Source organism: Sardina pilchardus, chromosome 9 (genome assembly GCF_963854185.1).
Source record: "Sardina pilchardus chromosome 9, fSarPil1.1, whole genome shotgun sequence".
NCBI lineage: Eukaryota > Metazoa > Chordata > Actinopteri > Clupeiformes > Clupeidae > Sardina > Sardina pilchardus.
In genome coordinates, this window is record NC_085002.1 from 15,470,296 (window position 1) to 15,488,654 (window position 18,359).

The 18,359-nt window shown below is 45.4% G+C and overlaps 1 protein-coding gene across 1 annotated transcript in view; it reads right to left on the reverse strand.

Annotated features, from left to right (window-relative positions):
- Window positions 1-18,359, reverse strand: part of dnah1 (dynein, axonemal, heavy chain 1) — a 44,334-nt gene that overhangs the window by 2,907 nt on the left and 23,068 nt on the right. Inside the window, 32 exon segments of the mRNA XM_062544955.1 lie at window positions 1,050-1,229; window positions 1,385-1,555; window positions 1,671-1,802; window positions 2,704-2,862; window positions 3,351-3,495; window positions 3,760-3,956; window positions 4,449-4,600; window positions 4,765-4,960; window positions 5,657-5,882; window positions 6,248-6,408; window positions 6,516-6,662; window positions 6,751-6,891; window positions 7,245-7,367; window positions 7,700-7,831; window positions 8,440-8,631; window positions 8,934-9,101; window positions 9,226-9,417; window positions 9,655-9,840; window positions 10,144-10,254; window positions 11,192-11,383; window positions 11,554-11,725; window positions 12,106-12,314; window positions 13,095-13,230; window positions 13,511-13,707; window positions 14,007-14,237; window positions 14,693-14,871; window positions 15,748-15,777; window positions 16,055-16,228; window positions 17,160-17,317; window positions 17,474-17,634; window positions 17,897-18,037; window positions 18,216-18,320. Coding sequence (XP_062400939.1) covers window positions 1,050-1,229; window positions 1,385-1,555; window positions 1,671-1,802; window positions 2,704-2,862; window positions 3,351-3,495; window positions 3,760-3,956; window positions 4,449-4,600; window positions 4,765-4,960; window positions 5,657-5,882; window positions 6,248-6,408; window positions 6,516-6,662; window positions 6,751-6,891; window positions 7,245-7,367; window positions 7,700-7,831; window positions 8,440-8,631; window positions 8,934-9,101; window positions 9,226-9,417; window positions 9,655-9,840; window positions 10,144-10,254; window positions 11,192-11,383; window positions 11,554-11,725; window positions 12,106-12,314; window positions 13,095-13,230; window positions 13,511-13,707; window positions 14,007-14,237; window positions 14,693-14,871; window positions 15,748-15,777; window positions 16,055-16,228; window positions 17,160-17,317; window positions 17,474-17,634; window positions 17,897-18,037; window positions 18,216-18,320 — 5,196 coding nt within the window.

Genomic DNA, 18,359 nt, shown 5'->3' on the forward strand with positions numbered 1-18,359 from the left:
AAACAGGGGGAAAAACACATACAATGCAGAGGTCAGGGAAAGGGCAGAGAGAGGCAGAGAGGTGAGCTGGACAAAACAAAACTGAAAACTCAAACCAGATGTGGAGATCAAAGGCGAAGCGTAAAAGAAAAGAGTGTGGTAGGCAGTGTCACCGTGGTTACATGCAAACAAACTAACCAATTTCAGTCTGAATACTCTCTTTACTCCGGTCATAAATGTGATGTAAATTGTATAATCACATTAAAATCCAATTTTATGAAATTACCTGGAGCTTAATCTGATTAAAACATACATTAATTATTATATTAATATAGCAACCGTTGTTTATTCAGGAAAAATTTATTTGACTAAACATTAAGCTCTTTTACAGCAATGCCCCGAGTTTATAAACAAAGAAAATCAAACAAAACCAAATTATGTGCTGGACAGAGCTGTGTGACTGAGCGTACTCAAACCTAGCATAGACAGACATGAACAACTTTAGCCCTGACAAACAGTAAAAAGTCCAGAGCTGGACGGAGCGGCATGACTGGCCAGCGTACTATTTGAAATAATCAGGCTATAACAAATAATAGTAAAATGTTAATAAATATATAATAATCAAAAATAAAAATAAAAACAGACAATTTACAAAACACATACAATGAAATAAAAATCATGGGCATTTGTGACTCTCTTGGCAATTGAACAAGTTGTAAATTCGGCCACAACATGGGGGTAACATGCTCTTGAACGTCCAACCATCAGGCCAGAGCTCTGGAAACATGTATATATATATATAATAGAAGAACCAGGCAAACCCAAAGGACTAAAAACAAGGCACAGCTCAGCCCTGTGTACATTTCAGCTGATTACATCTGTCATGAAACCAATACCCTAATACTACCTATATTTAACTTGGAGTCTATCATGATTTGTGAATGGACATGTGTCTGTCAACATGAACTCAATCAGATTGGTGCCTTAATTTGTTCTGCACATGCGACTGCCCTGTGAGGTGAGAGAACGGAGAGAATGTTTGTGGAGGCAGAGAGAGTGTTTCCCCAAACCTTGTAAGGAATGTCCTGGTACTCGTCCAGGAACATTTTCAGCTGGCTTATACAGATGCGCAGGTCCCCATCGGTGAACTCGTATGGAATGTTGAAGCCCAGAGGTCCAAACTTCCTGCGTTCAATGGCATTTCCGTGAAACAGGCACAGGGAGAACAGGAGAGACTTCAACTGCGACGCCTGGTGAAAGAAAGATGTTGCTGGAGGACTTCACAGATACATTACGATTTCCACAATCTATACAGTACACATTGTTGCAGAAGACAGAGTGATATCAGTGTGGACCACTGGGAGGTGGGAGTTTAACAGGTAGGATGTGGTGCTGAGGACTGGACCTTGGAACACGTAGTGATGAAATCCTCAGAGAGACTCAGGTAGCTCTTCAGCAGGTTGGCTTTGATGCCTTTGGGGGGCTCGATGGTCATCTTGGAGCCATTTTGCAGAATAGACACCGGGAATTTGTTGCTGGGCAGACTCGTAAGCCACACACGGAAGTCTCTGTGCACCTGAAATAGATTACCCAAAAGACCACATGCTTTTGACCTCGTCTCCAAGACCCACAAGTGCCCCCCAAAAGACCTGAGTTCACAGTTTATTATCCATTTGTGAGAGTGTTCTCACCTTTTCCGGGTCAATATTCTCGACGAGCCGCTCCAGAGAGGGCATCCAGCTGGGCGCCAGGTGGCAGTTCTGGAAGAAGACCCACTTGCCTTTCTCCATGGCGCTGTGCATCATGGCCTCAGCCCAGGGCCCCTACCATCACCACACACACACACACACACACACACACACACACACACACACACACACACACACACACACACACACACACACACACACACACACACACACACACACACACACACACACACACACACACACACACACACACAGACATACACACACACACACACACACACACACACCAGTTAGCCTGGCTAATGGAGAAAAAAAAGTCTGCCTTTCCAGCTAGAAGAAACCATTATGGCCCACAGAATGAGCTAGTCCACTCTCCAGGTCCCCCTTTGCGCATAACAAGGAAGCTCCTAATGAATCACAGCGTGACCGTGTACTCACACATCGTTAGCGTGACAACTGCTTGGCCATAAAACTGAACTACACAACAACACCCCCATCATAACCACAACACACTGTTATATATCTCTCTTTTTCTCTCTCTCTCTCTTTCTCTCTCTTAGTCTCTCTCTCTCTTTCTCTCTCTCCTAATGGCCTGTGGGGAAACTTTCACCCTTAAACTTGACAAGGATGGATCAAGTTATTGATGTGGGATAATATAATATGTATGTATAATGTGTATGATGTGATTCACTTGGATCCTCTGCATGTCACCCATATAGAAATGGGCTGGTGTGATGCGTACACATCGAGACGTCCCAGTCGCAGCACAAAGAGGCAGTTGCAGAGCTGCGCTCTTAGCTCGCAGAGAATTTAACGTCTCTTTAATAGGTGACATAGGACTCCGAGTCCTTGGTGGCAGTTTTAAAAATAGACCTGCAATTAGCGCACCAACCGGGACAGTCTCTCACCGTATATGAAAGAAAGACGTAAAGAGATTTCTTGATGATGGAAAAAAAAAACCCAAATGTGGGTCAAAGGAACATTCCGAGGCTGTGGCCTCCTATGTCATGCTGACCTGGCCTTGGCCGAGGGAGATGGCGTTCATTTTCTTGGAGAACTTCATGACGTCGGCGAACTTGTAGAGGTCGGCGGCCGGGTCGGTCCCTGGGGACAGCACGAAGATGAGCGGGATGGTGGGAGACGACTCCTTAAACACCACCGAGAGGTCGGACGTCTGGGGAGAGAGCAGCAGAGGAGATGGGTCACACACACGCGCGTACAAACCCAGAGTTTGGCAGGGAGTAAATGGGGCAGGGGCAAGGAGTAAATGAAACACACATATGTGATACGTACAAGGAATGTTTCCGAACTCTAACTTTCTATGGGGAGGGTGGGGATATGTTGTTCTGTTAAAGTGATGTAAAAGATTTTGTGATATCTTAAAACATGTACTTTCATTGTATTTTGTAAAAAAATTGTAAAAAATTGGTCACAAAAAAAAAAGAACTCTAACTCTCTCCTATACTATAGTCCACATTTAGACCTAAGGTGCAAAACAGAGATCGGTGCAGTAGCCTCAGCCTCAAAATAATGTAGACTGCGGGATTGTGTAGACACTTTTGCACATACAGTATACACATACAATGTACATAACATACATTATATAATCTATATGAGAATGAGAATATGGATTTGTCTATGTCTCTGGGCTCGGTGGGGCACCTGAGGCTCAATGAAGCGCTGGCCTAGCTGGGCAGCCACAAAGTCCTGCAGTCCCTGTGTCAGGCTGTCGGCTCGCAGGCAGCGCAGGATCAGAAGCTTCTGGAAGGAGCTCAGCTTTGTGTTCCACTCACCAGGGACAGACTGCCTGCATTCACAAAGGCAAGGAGAGACAGGTGTGAGGCCCTTCACTTGGACAGTCAAATCAAAGCAAATGTGTATACACACAGATAGATACCTGCTGGTTGTGTGTGCCTAGAGACATACTGCACATCACTACATTTATGTCCACACAGAACAACACACACACACACAAATACACAAACACAAACTCTCGCCAAAATGTGATCTAAACACACAATACACTAGTCTGTTTGCTGATGTATATTGTAGGTGAGCTTTTGCAGGTGACCTGTGTGGCTGGCTACTGTTGAAGATCTTCCTGAAGCCATCCATGTGGTCGGAGAAGCTGTCGGCCAGGTTGCTGAAGGTGGGCAGGGCGCTGAGGCCCAGGATGTCCTGCCAGGCGCGGTCCGAGAGCCACGACACTGCCGGATTGGGCAGCTCCAGCTGGGCCATGCCCCCTGCCAGCAGGTAACGCCACTCCGCCTGAGGGCAGAGGTCATCAGAGGTCAGAGATGCCCAGAGGGCAAGTGGCATACGTAGACACAAACCATTTTCAAATGTTTGGGAAAACACAGATGACCTCACCACACTTGAGACATTTGCTTACAGCGTCTGTCACATCTAAATATCATAATGATCATTATCATGATTATATTATTGATTGATCATGATCAGACATTTGCTTTCAGTGTCTGTCACATCTAAATATAATAATGAACATTATCACGATTATATTGTTGATTGATCATGATTATAAAGTATCCAGAAAAAATGATGCCAAATATTAATGTATTGGGAAAATACCCAAACAACAATACTCAGGAACATTGTCCATTAAAGTTGATCAAAAATGTGTATCATAAGCTTGGCTCATATATTTTTCTCACCTACTGCTCTTCTGAGCATCCCAATAAAAAAATGTTTGTGTGTGTGTGTGTGAGAGAGAGAGAGAGAGGACACTGGAGTCTCACTCACCATGTCGATCTTGTTGTCGTTCATCATGATGCGGGCGCACAACAGGAAGGCGAACATCAGCTTGTGCTTCTCAAACAAGCTGCGGCACACGTTGCTGAACAGGCTGAAGGTGAAGTACTCGTTGATGTTGACAATTCGCTCCTCCACCGTGCCTGTCGAAGCGCAACACACAGACAGCTTGGCATTAAACAACTGTGCAGTCAGAAACTTCAAATACTAAATACAGAGCCCTTTCCCTTGATAACAAACTGGTCTGAACAACTCTCACATGAACCACAAACAATTATCCAAATCACTTTTGCATCATCAGTCTCACCGGCCCTTTCCGAGTTGGCAATGCCAGCCATGAAGATGCCCAGGAACCACTCCAGAGAGTACTGGTACATGGGGTCCACGTTGGCGAGGTCCGACACGCAGAAGAAAAGGATCTGGGTGCGGACGGCTACTGGCACGTACTCCAGACGGGTGGCATCAATGTCCCGCTCCGTCTCCTCAGCCACCCTCACTTTAGCCTGCGGGACATAACAGTGCAGAGCACCATCGCTAAATAAATACTGTCCACAATGGCGCCTGACAGTGAGAGTGTTAGCAGTGAGGGTTGAAGCACAGTAATTTCTTGTGTATTAGCCGCATTGTGCTTAAGTCACAGGACAGTGTTTTATGCAAGTTGAAAGAAACAAAACCATATTAATACCACATTAACTCCCCCTGTGTATAAATCCTCATACTGTAGCTGAAGGAATTTTGCAAATTCAACATAAGCCGTGGCAAACAGTTGGGTCAGTAATCAAGGACCTTTGGTGACCTGCCAATATCGAGATGCTATAATACAATGTACTAGCAGTTATGTGATAAAGGGAGCATCTTACATTATAAGCTTGGCAATTATAGCTGTTGAGCAACATAAATATATGCATGGTTTACTCCAGTTACACACTAAAGTTCATAAGCACCATGCTGCAATCCAAAGTGGATTAAACTACACAAGTGGAATCTCTGGAATGGAATCTGGCAAGACACCAGCGCGGTGCATTTCATCTCACAATGAAAAGCAGCCCTTTCAAAATGACAGCTTGTGCCATTTAACACCAACTGATGGATCAGTGTTGCGCATCTAAGCACTTCACTGGCCATTCAGTACAGACAGAAAGCACTTTAATAAGTAATGAATGAAATGGATCATTTGTCCATCCGAGCGGCCGGCTGACCTCGATCTCGGCGGCTTTGATCTTGGACGCTCCCAGCACGCGGATGAGCTCCTCGTCATCCACCGGGTTCCCCTCGGACGAGCTGAGCCGGTACAGGATCTGGTCCTCGATCTCCTTCAGCTCCTGCTTCATGCGTGCGTTGCTCACAATCAGCAGGTTCTTGGCCTCCTCCAGGTCAGGCCTCTCCTCGGCCACCACGCGGCCCAGCAGCTGGTCCTCCAGACCGCTGCACACAAACACCCGAGGTGCGGTCAGATCACGGGACTGGTGCCTTTTACCACTGGGCGCTGTTTGTTAGAATGACCTACCACAGGCCAAGTACTGTGAAGTGATTCTTCTAGGAATCTACAACAGCTCAGATGGTGAAAGATTACAGTGTGTTGACATTACAGAGGGCAGTGTCTAAGGCTGTTCAGTCATGGTATTCAAGTCTGTTATGCAGTGGGTAAATGAATAAGTAATACTGACTTAGCACTGATACTTAGTCATTTTGGAATATTCACCACTTGATATAATTAGTCACACCACATGTGTTGTACGTTCATTGGAGGTTTTGGCTGTGACACCTGGAGTTGATATGGGGGCCAGTACCTTGGTGACAGGGTGAAGTTGATGAGCGTGACCTTGGTGGAGATCTCTGGAGAGTAGTGTGGGTTGGGCAGCTTGGTGGTCAGGTACATCTTGAAGTCGTTGTGATAGGGGATGATAGTGTCTCCTAGCTTCAGAACAACATTGCCCTGCTGCTTGTATGTCTGAGAAGGCAAAGGACAGGTGAGGTGAGGATTACGTCATAGATTATCTCACGTCATGTCATGTCATGTCATGTCAGCCGGAGGCTGGAGATTGTGAAGCGACGCACTTGTCTCATGAGAACCGGGTCCAGTGCAGGGTCCAGCTCCTCCCCGATGTTTTCCAGCAGACAGGGCTTCCCGAAGCGGATTGCATTCTCCAGGCTGCGCAGGAAGTCCCGGTCACTCAGCTTCATCACGTCCAATCCATTGTCCCGCTCCTGCAGGAAAATAGGAGTGTTATGTAAGAGCTGGGCTCCATGTGTGCGGAGAGGAACATGTCTGTAGGTTGAAAGCAGATTTAACATGTGGCTAGAAAAGACTTTCCATGTTTTTGATCCACTTGTTGGCCTGTCCCTGAGGGTCAATGAACAGGCACCAGCGCTCGGAGTACTGAACAATAACACCATTCTCCACGGACAGATTATCCTTTGGTAGGCCTGCGATCTTTATAGCACACACACACAGAAAGAGAGAGAGAAGAGAGAGAGAGAGAGAGAGAGAGAGAGAGAGAGAGAGAGAGAGAGAGAGAGAGATACAAACAAAGGCTTTAAGGGATTGTCTGATGAACATAAAATCTTTTCTGTTACCCCAAAGCACAGCTGAGAACTCTTATAAAGGCTTTGAGAGCTGTTTGGGAGTTTGGAGATATGCAACTGGGATTTAACAAATCAAACACACAAATAAGCAAGGGACACATAATTTTTTCAACACCAGCTACATCCTACATCTAAACCTAGTCATATCCAAGCGCACATCCAACATCTAGTCAAAGCCCAGACGCAGCTGCTCAAGCGGACCTGCCAGGAGCGGATCTTGACTTTGTCTCCGAGCGTGTTGATGAGGTTGGGCTCCGTGTGGGGCACGCCCAGCTCCTTGAAGCCCTGCAGCCACTCCTCTGCCATGGCTGCCCGGTACTCCCCCTGACCAGACAATGGCACACGTACAGTATCAGCACGCCGCAGAGCCATTCGCACACACACGGTAAGACAAGCCGTGCGCAACACAAAAGAGGAGACTCAGGTGTGGTGTCTGGTTTGTTGTGCTATTACGGTGTTATGTGAACAAGAGGGGATGAAGAAGACTCCAATGTCAGTGTCTGCATTTATTGTCTAAAATGGGTTATGTTACGACACTCTCTTTAGAGAATACATTAAAAACAATAAGGTACCAGTGATATCTGATCACATGCGCACACACGCACACACGCACGCACACACGCAGGCAGAATAAGGAGGACCAGGTAGAGACTTACGGTGAATGTACCCAGGTAGGCTACATATGCAGCTCCGAGCAACACGTCCCCAGCCACATTATTAACCATGTACTCCAGGTTCTCAACGGTTTCTTTCCAGCGCACTTTCTCATCGGCCAGACCACCAATCAGCTGTCTCACACACACACACACACACACACACACACAAGAATAGATGTTGTGCACACAGGAAGAGGGATGCATTAACATAATTAACATAATAATAACAACCAAGACAACCGATTGCACCACACTGCTCTGTCTCAGAACACAACCTTAAAATAGAAGCCATCTCATCCGGTCTTGAGGGGAAAGCTAACCCGTAGCAGTTTGAAAACACTTAAGGCCCTCTCTAAACCGGACCCAACTGACTCCTACTGAGTATTATGACTACTCAGACTTGTGGAATGAACTCAAATTGGTTTCGGATGGCACATGTTGTGACTAACCCACACGTGAATGTGCAAATAGAGCAGAAGTGGGTAGGAAGAGGATGTAGTGGCTAGTTTGGAAAAGGCCCTTATATTATCCACGCTTAAAATCGTGACATGAGTGAATGGCAATGGCTACAGCGTGTGCTATGGCCCCTGTGGGAGGTGAGAGAGGTTGTGCAGGATGCCAAGCTGTAAAGAGCTATGCTGTGTAGTCTGTGACTGAACTATCTCAGGGGAGCTTTTCACTGTGAAAAACAACAACAACAACAACAACAACAAAAAAAAAAAGTTTTATAGAGGAAAAACCTTGTCGGCCCGGACAAGCCTTTTCTCGCACAGCTGGCACTTGCTGTCCAGCTCGTCCCTCTTGGCCAGGCAGTCGCTGTACTTGGCCTGCAGCGTGGCGATGCCCTCCTCCACGGCCGCCAGCTTGTCCCGCGAGTCGTCCAGGATGCGCTGCGTCACCGCCAGGTCCTCCTGGGCCTCCTGCAGGGCTTGCTGCACGGAGAGAGAGACGGAGCAAATGGGATTACTGGTTATTGAGGGGATTAACAGGGGTGATTCATGGAAGCTCAATGGTCCATCTGGGTCCAACGGCCCATCAGAACCACTCAAGTGTGTGCACATGGATTCTCAAGGCTAAGACATTCATACTTGTAATGAACTGCAGTCTGAAGAATGTGTGCGGTTATATCAAAGCACACTGATTTATTTGACTTCCTCCTAGAACCCTACTTTGTTATCATCCGCTTAATAAAGAGGGCATTTGAACTGTTGAGAGCAAAGGTCAGAGTTCATACCCGTTTAGGCTCCACTGCCCTGGCGACGAAGTGGTAGATGTGCATGGCTCGCACCCACTGGCAGATGGAGGTGCAAGCTTTGGACACTTTGGCGATGTGCGCCGGCTGGAACTCCTCGTTGTCGATGTACGGCTGCACCAGCTTGATCACAGAATCTGGGATGTTATCCTGTGGGGATAAAAACACACCAAACCCTAAGCTCTGGAGTTTATGAGCCGCAATAGTTTATCTGTAATGGTTTTCCCAATAAGAGATCAAGTGACTGGAGTAAGTACAGAGGATCCTGTCCAACCTTGTCAAACTTAAACAGGCCCTCCAAGAACTTTCCTGGGTCCTGAAGAAGGCCCTTTCCTGGCTCCCAGTAGTCGTCCACCTTAGTGCCTGGTTTCTCTCCTGCAACCTTTTTAGGCTTGATGCCCTTCATGATGCAGACAGCTTCAATGACCAGCCTCACTCCCTGTGGGGGCCTCTGCATGGCTCGTACCTTAACACATACAATACACACGTCTACTTTGTAAAGAAAGAGCAGGTCAAGGCCAGTTACAGTGTGTTAGTACAGTCAATGGAGCTGTGTATGTGTACAAGGCAAAATGTACAATGTACAAGGCAATGTACAAGGCAAAAAAGGTACATATGCATATGTATTAAAAAAAAGTGGTGAGAGTGGCTGTATTTCACAACAAGGAGCAATGGTGGTGGCAATGGCTATCAATAGAGGCACCTCAACGACGTCGTTCTTGTTGAGGGACTTGAGGCTGGCGAGGGCCGCGTCCAGGGCAGGCAGAGCCTCGTCCAAGTCCTTCTGGGCATCGGCTGCGATGGCCCCTGCCACCGTCGCCTTCTCTGTGGCTTTGGCCTCCTCCGCCTGCACCGCCACTCGGGTCTCCTCGGCAACCACAGTGTCTTCCTGTGGGCAGAAGAAATGCAGACGTGCATTAACACAGAAGCTCTTTTACACAGACACACATACACACGTACACAAACACACACACACACACACACACCTACATATACACTTACACACACACACACACAAACCCATGTACATGCACCCACATAGGCATACACCTAAACACATGCAAAAAAGGGATACAAACACACACACACACACACACATAAACACAACTGGATGATTGCAGCATACATTGCAGCGTACACTCTGACATAATGATGAGAGGAGGTAAGACAGGGGCCCTTTGTTAGTTCATACCTTGATCTTCTCCATGGTGACCACTGTGTCCTTGGCAGCCTCCTCCAGAAGAGGCCTCATCATCTCTAGCTCCTCCTGCATCTTACCCACATCCTCGGCTGTGCTCAGCAACTGAAAACACACACACACACACACACACACACACACACACACACGCACACACGCACACACACGCACACACACACACGTACTGTACATGAAAAGATATAACACATATACATCTTAAACATTACATAAGCAAACATAAACATACACCCACACACCTAAACATTCTCACACATAAACAACAAATATACACAATGAACAAGTGAAAAGGCCTCCCGAAGTTAAACAAAACCTCAGTCAACACAGCCGGTCTCTGAGCAACAGAGTACTAGACAGTGTAACAGAGGACAGCACACAAGGCCAGACACCCAGTCACAGACAGGCAACCTCAGGATAAAGGATTGTCTGTACACACTCAACATGTTGGAATACGGACAGAACCCGAGAAATGAGGACACAACAACAAAATGTCCAGGACAAAAAGACATTCAGGGCAGAATTTCTACTATTTTTACATGAAATGAGACAGGAATGAATGTGGATTTATTGGAAAACTCTGAAGCATCCATTATGGAGTTGCTAAAATCAGTGATACATTTTCCTTCATTACCCTGCTAACAAGGGGGAGCTTCCATGCTATTAATGTCTACCTTTGGTGGCTGAGTGCTTATGACTCATACTGACCTTTAGATTAAAAGAAAATTTTTAAAAAATCAGCCAACATCAATACAGTAAGTAATACACATTTTTTTTCCCCTTTTGTATTCATTCTTATACATAGCCTTACTGCCCTTATTATATTCTTACTGTTCTGTATTTTTATTTTTATTTTAATTATTTTTATGTTATTGCTGAATGTTGTACATGAGAGCAAAGATTAACTGGAGCCAAATTCCTTGTTTGTCAGAGTGTCACTGCAAATAGCTTGAACACATGTTCATTACTGAGAGTTTGTACAACGCATGAATGATAAAATACAAAGAAGGTGTTTCTTTTTTTTCACCTTATCCAGGCCAGTCTTCATGCGCAGCCGAGCTCCGTTAAGCTCCTGCTTTTTGCGGCCAATGAGGGCTGAGAATATGCTGAGCAGCTCCAGGTAGCTCTTGGGCGTGACGTAGTTGTACCGCGACATCTCGGCCAGGTACTGGCCGCACATCCTGGCCACAACCTGGTGGATCCTCACGCACATCAGGCTCTGCCCAGGGGGAGAGTTAGTTAAGGATCTCATGATCAGGAGATCACAGGATCTAAGGGTCTCTGCTAACTCTGCTCATGTTTTCAGACACACACACACACACACACACACACACACACACACACACACACAGTCTCCACTCGGGCCCCTATTTTTCTGTGTCTCCATACCAGGCCGGTCATGGCGGCAGGGGTAGCGTCCAGTTCCGGCAGCTCACCGAGGAAGGAGGTGGCCACGGACTGCAGTGCCTCCTCTGGCCAGGCGCTGAACCAGTCGATGGTGCAGCAGGTGACCAGCGAGGGGAACTGCCTGAGCCGCGCCCGGAACACCTCGCCAATGGGGCTGCATGTAACGCAAAAACGCTTAAGAATCAGCCATTTACATATGCCATGTTTACAAAGAAGCACAACACAGCCTCAACAATAGGTAAACAAATGCAAATATGAAAACAGCTCTGGAAAAGACCACTGCACATTTTTCTGATGTCATCCTAGGTTGCTGAGTGACATTCGAATGGGTTGACGGCCATATTCAATATCAAGGGACCACTGCTTGCTTGCTAGCATGCTCGATTTCCAATCATAGGTGCTACAATTTCCAGGTTCGATTCCAGGCAAACACAACGCAGTTAACACTTCCATAAAATATGGCAGAGGTGCACTGCACCAGCACTCTAGCCCTAGGTTGTGTGCTCTGTAACTGTTGGCATGCTATGGATTCACCTCATGCAGAGCACGGTGTGTATGTTGCTGCGGACTCTCTTGATGTAGGCGGCCAGGAGGTTGGCCTTGGTGGGCTGCTGCCCCAGGTCCTGCACCACGGGCTTCATGGTGTTCAGGATGCGCTCCTGCTCGTCGGTGGCATACAGGTTGGGCACGTCGCCTGAATTCAGGATGTTGTTGATGTCCTCCAGGAAGGACTCATTCTTAATCTGAAATGAAAGATGTGCACATATGAAGATGGGCATGGGTTTACACTCGTTTGTGTGCCATTTCATTATTCATATGATTTAAAACAATCAATCAAATAGTATAAAACCTTTGTAAATCTAATTTCACAATCTATTTGATGACTGGTATTGTGTTAAAACATTGAGATACCGGTAGGCCTGGGGCAGCAACAGTGGGCAGAGTTGATAGGGGAATCATGTTCAATAAAATAATCTCAATTGATTAAAAATATACAGTATCATGCAAAATAAACAATTGCATAAATATTCACCCACCCTTGAAGTGACTGACCTAAATCAAGAGCTGTCCAGCCAATTGGTGCTAGCAGTCTCACAATTAGTCAAATGGAGATGGCCTGAGTGCAGTGAATATAGTATACAGTACATAAAGACACCTGTGTGTCCACTAAATGCTGACTAGAAAGGGGTGAATTATTATGCAATTGCTTACGGTATTTTGAATGACATATTTTGAATGAATTAACATTACTTTGTATAAATCTGCTTTCGCTTTGACATTTAAGAGGGGATATTTTGTAAATGATGGTGAAAAAAGGCAAATTAAACTGATCAAGATTCCACTTATAAAAGCAGAACAAGGGGAAATATCCAAAGGGGGTGATTACTCTTTATATGCACTGTATATTATCCAATCAAACTGTGCACTGATGGATCTGCCTTCTGTTATCTTTTTATTGTTGCGAGAGACAGATGGTGTGATAAGGAACACCAAACATGACTGCAGCTGTACATATAACCAACCTGTGTGTCTACAAAGAGGAAGGTGATCTGGACGTTGGTGAGGCCAGCTTTCAGCATGATGCTTTTGATATCCTCTCTCCACTCTGCGTTCCCGTAGTTTTTAGACAACTCGATTTGGAAACACTCGTAATCAGACCTGAAGAGCAAAAAAACAGGATAGCACAGACAGAGAGAGAGAAATAGAGAAAGACAGTGTTTCTGAGAGAATTTTATGTTTTTAAACCTGAACCCTTAACATGCTACTTAGAATTAATTTGGCGATGGACGTGAATGGAATTAATGGCAGCTGAAAAGACAGCATTCTCTAACATCCTATCATCCTCATTTCTCTTTGAAACAGCATGACACAGATCTTCCTTCATTCATGACTGTGGTGTGGTGTGGTGTGGTGTGGTGTGGGGTGGTGCTAGCCTCACATGTGGCTGGCCAGCTTGGTGAGAGACTGGCGCCCACTGCCCCCGACGCCCAGCAGCAGGGCATTGCCCAGGGGCTGGCGCAGGATGCGGCTGATGCGGCACACGTGCTGGATGGCATCCATGAAGAGCACCAGCTTCAGCTTGGCAGTGCTGATCTGGTTGTAGTCATCCATGTACTCATCCATGACTCGAGCCAACTGGGAATCAAAACATGGACATGGAATGGCACAAAACACACACATACTGTAGGCATTGCAATGTTACAGTTTTTTGGTACCATATGGTTGTGGTTATGTTTCTGGCTATTTGGCAGACACCTTTGTCCAAGGCTATATAACTATTAACATGCACAATGTTTTTCAATGATACATTCTTGAAAGTAAATGTCATATTTTTGAATATAGGAGTGCCGATACAGATAATACAGGATGGTAAGAGCGTGTTTAACAGGAAAGTTGAAAACACTTGAAACATGAAAAACAGGCGAGACTCCAACCTTCCCCCTGTCCTCTATGTGCTGATATATTTTGGTATCCGCCCCTGGCACCATGAAGTCCCCGAAGAGGACAGGCCGAGAGGGGACGACGTCGTCGAAGCGGCAGTCAAACTCCTCGATGCAGGTCTGCAGCAGCTGGTCGAACCACTGCCTGTCCTCGGCGCTGACCAGCCGGTCTTGGAACACTCGGCAGCTCTCGTGGAACCACAGCCGCAGCAGGTGCTCTTTAGTCTGAAAAAAGCCCACATGATTACAGGACGGCGCAGAGTCTCAAAATATGACAAAATATATAGGAAATATAAATCTGCAGCACAAACTACCAGCTCTATTCTAATATGCAGAGAGTTGTAAAAGTCCAGTTTCAGAAAGTAAAAGTCCTACCACATAATTGTTCCGACCATTTACTAACTCAGTAGATTCTAAATTAGCATAACAACTCAGCCAAGTAGATCAGCTAGTTAGTGGAGTCATCTGTTTTTATGTGCACAGGTAGAACCAGTACATGGTAGGACTTCTACTTTCTGAAGCCGAAATTTTACAACACTGCTAATATACAGTACAAATTCTTTCAAATGCTTCAATAGGTAACGCATCACATGCATGATGACATATCATTTTCTTTTCTGTAAATCAGTCATGGTGCCTGTCTATGGTGTACACAGTGTAAAGTGAAACGAGGTCCACACCTCGATCTTGATGGCCTCTGCCATGAGAATGCCCTGGAACACTTTGGAGAGGTCGCGCAGGTTGAAGGTGTAGTGGGACTTGGCGGGCGTGGGCAGCAGGCAGGACGTGATGGTGGAGTACACGCGGATGGTGGCGTCCACCAGGGGCTCGTTCAAGGGCAGGATCTCAGGGATCTTCTCTGTTGGACGAGGGGAGAGGAGACACAGTACAAATCTAAGTGGAAGTGGAAGTGGGTTTCTTTTCACTATTTACTGTGCGTTCTGACCAAAACCGTCAAAAGCGTCAAAGTCGCTGGTGAAGCTCATAGCCCGACGCTCAACCCAGTTCGGTGCATTCGGCGCCGAAAGCGTCAAAGCCATGACGTGAAACATTTTGAACAAACCACAAACAGCAATCCTGCGAGTTTGACATTCTGATTAGTTGACGCCGAACCGTGTCATAGCTCATTACCATAAAGTTAACTGAGGCTCAACTTTATTTTGACGCCCGTGAAGCTCATGAAGCCACGCTCACGCCCAGAACGCTTTTGACGCCGGTAACGCCGACTCTCCATAGAAAATGAATGATTTCCGGCGCTCTTGACGCTTTTGACGGTCTTGGTGTGAACGCACAGTTAGTGTCTAGCATTTGATAAGACCATTTAGAGTCTCATTAAATACAACATGTCAGGAAAAAGGAACTTGAAAGTTGGCGTTAAGGTGATCATTCGGCTTCTTATACGACCCCACCACCGGATAAACACTAAAGTGTACTATACAACACCTACACTGGAAGGCACTGGGTTTTGTTCATGAACACTGCAGAAGGTGTGAACCTTGTTGGGTTTGATGGCACTTTTCCCTGTAATTAACGCTCCACAAAATATCCGGTCTGAGTTGTGCAAAGTGATACATTCACTTGGTCACACAAATTCTGCTCGATATCAGGCATCATTATTTCCCATTAGGCGAGCAAATCACATTACCACCCTACATCTTTATCTTCCTTACTTCATCTCCTCTTTGTCTAGTAATCTTTTTAATGTCTCTCTCTCTCTTATCCTGAGCTGACTTACTGCCTGGGTCCTTTTTACTCATGTTTCCATCTGTGAAAGAGAGAATGGATCAGCAATACAAATGGTTTTATTTGATCAGCATCCCAAAGATATCATAAACACAGACTGCCTAACAGATATACCAGCGCTAAAAAATATTTCTTTTTATATATGATACTTTATATCACTTCATTATGTTTTCTTTATTCAGTCCGCAGTGCCCTATATTCTTTCACTCTTCTACCTATTCATACACTCATGCACTCATGCACCTATTCATTCATTCATTCGTTCATTCTGAGAATGTTCAATGCGTAGTGAAACTCACCCATCCAGTTGCCCAGGATAGTGGAGAAGATCTTTTTCTTGCTGCTATCATCCATCTCGGTGAAGGACAGGAAGTTGAAGTGGCGAGTGAAGCGCTGGGTGATGGGGTTCCTGCCGCCCCCAGGGGGGCCCATGGCGCACGCAAAGTTTATGTCCACCAGGTACTTGAAGGCACCTAGTGATCACCAGTGGTTTGGGTTATTTTAGTGCAACACTAATCTACAGTACCCTAGAGTTATATTACTATGACTGTTGGGATGTCTCTCCGAGAATAACTGAAGTATAATCAGAGAGGGTTGAAGCGGAGCAGGTGAGTAATCAAGGATCAAAAGTTCAAAGGTTTGGGTCACTAAGAAATGTCTGTTTTTTAACATTAAATGAATCAGAAATACAGTCTAGGCATTGCTAATGTCGTAAATGACTATTCTAGCTGGTAAATGACTGATTTATAATGGAATATCTATAAAGGTGTACCGAGACCCATTTCCATCAACCATCACTCCTGTGTTCTAATGGTACATTGCGTTAGCTACTATAATTGTGTTAAAAGGCTAATTGATGATCAGAGAGATCTTTAGCAATTATGTCAACAGAGCTGAAAATAGTTGTGCTGATTAGACACTGGCCTTCCTTTGAGCTACTGTAGTTGAGTATTTGGAGCGTCAGCATTTGTGGGTTTCATTATACTCTCAAAATGGTCAGAAAATGAGAACTTGAAACTCGATAGTCTATTCTAGTTCTGAGAAATGAAGTCTATTCCATGCGAGAAATTGCCAAGAAACTGAAGATTTCCCACAATGGTGTGTAGTACTCCCATCAGAAAACAGCACAAATACTGTAGGCTCTAACCAGAATAGAAAGAGAAGTGGGAAGTTCACAACTAAGCAAGAGAACAAGTACATTAGAGTCAACACTTGACTGGAGCCAATTTCCTCCTACAGGACAATAACCCAAACTCCTCAATATCTTGACTATATTTTCTGTTCATTTAGCAATTCATTTGATGAGTAAAAATGTGAGTTTTTATGGAAAACATGAAATTGTCTAGGTGACCCCAAACTTTGAAACAGTAGTGTAATCCTTGTGGACAACCGGAGGATCCTCACCAATCTGTTTCCTGTCGTACCAGCCTCCGTGGTCCATCCACTGGCGCAGCAGCTCAATAGGGGGCTGGGCCCCATATGTCTCCAGCATGGGCATGTTCAAGTCGTCAATGAAGAAGACAAAATACTTGCCCAGAGGAGGCCCGAACACTCCTTTACGCCTTTCCACACAAGGACAATTAAAGTAAACCTCACACAACAATAGGTTAAGACTGAGATGTAACAAGCATAAATTAAACGATATCTGGTCATCAGGTCCTGTAATTCATACACATATACACACACAAACACTGCAGCTAAATAAGTGAATGGTGTACCTCTTGTCCAGTTTGCTGTCCATGTAATCCTGCGTCTGATTGGCTGATGTGCGTGCTGAGAACATCAAGAAGTGAGTGATGTACTCTGCTGGCATGTTCTTCAGCAGCTTATCTGATATGGTCAGAGTCTTCCCTGTGCCCGTGGGCCCGATGCACAGAACCTAGTAAACAAAAAAAGACAAGGACAAAGATGGGACAGATGGTGAGTTCAGTCTGTTGCACAGAAATAAACAATAAACAGTAAAATTATATAACAGATATAATTGAAATACACAATATGATAACATATAATTATAACTTAGCCCACCATACTGGGTAACATTCATGATATACAGTATGTACTGACAAGTAATATGCAGTGCTCCATTCAGACATATGACATGTGTTTATGTGTGCTGACACCTAGCAGGAGAGAGGACATACTGGCTTCTTGTTGGACAGCAGCATGTCCATGAGGAAGGACATGCGTATAGTGTCTGCTGTGGGCACAATGATGTCAGAGTAGCTGGTGTCTGGCGTGATGACCACCTTCTGTGCAGACTTCATCCAACTGACCCATCGCACCTTACACAGCAGAAACACAATTAAAACATGACGAATCATATTACAGGTTCTAGAATGAAGCGTGGGGATGCATGACTGGACAAGGATTAGTAGTACAGTGAAGGCGACTCACTATTTCATTTCACATTAGTGTTCGAGCCACAAGTGTTCATAACAATGTCATTCAAATGCATATAACCTTTCTGTCTTTGTCCTCCTCCTCCTCTTCTGATAAGTTACTTATCCCCGCGTCATCTAGCTGGTAGTCATGCACAAGCCCTTCCTCTGGGAAGCAAAGCTTGATCTGGAAGTGAAACATTTCGGTTCTGTAGTTTACGTGTTG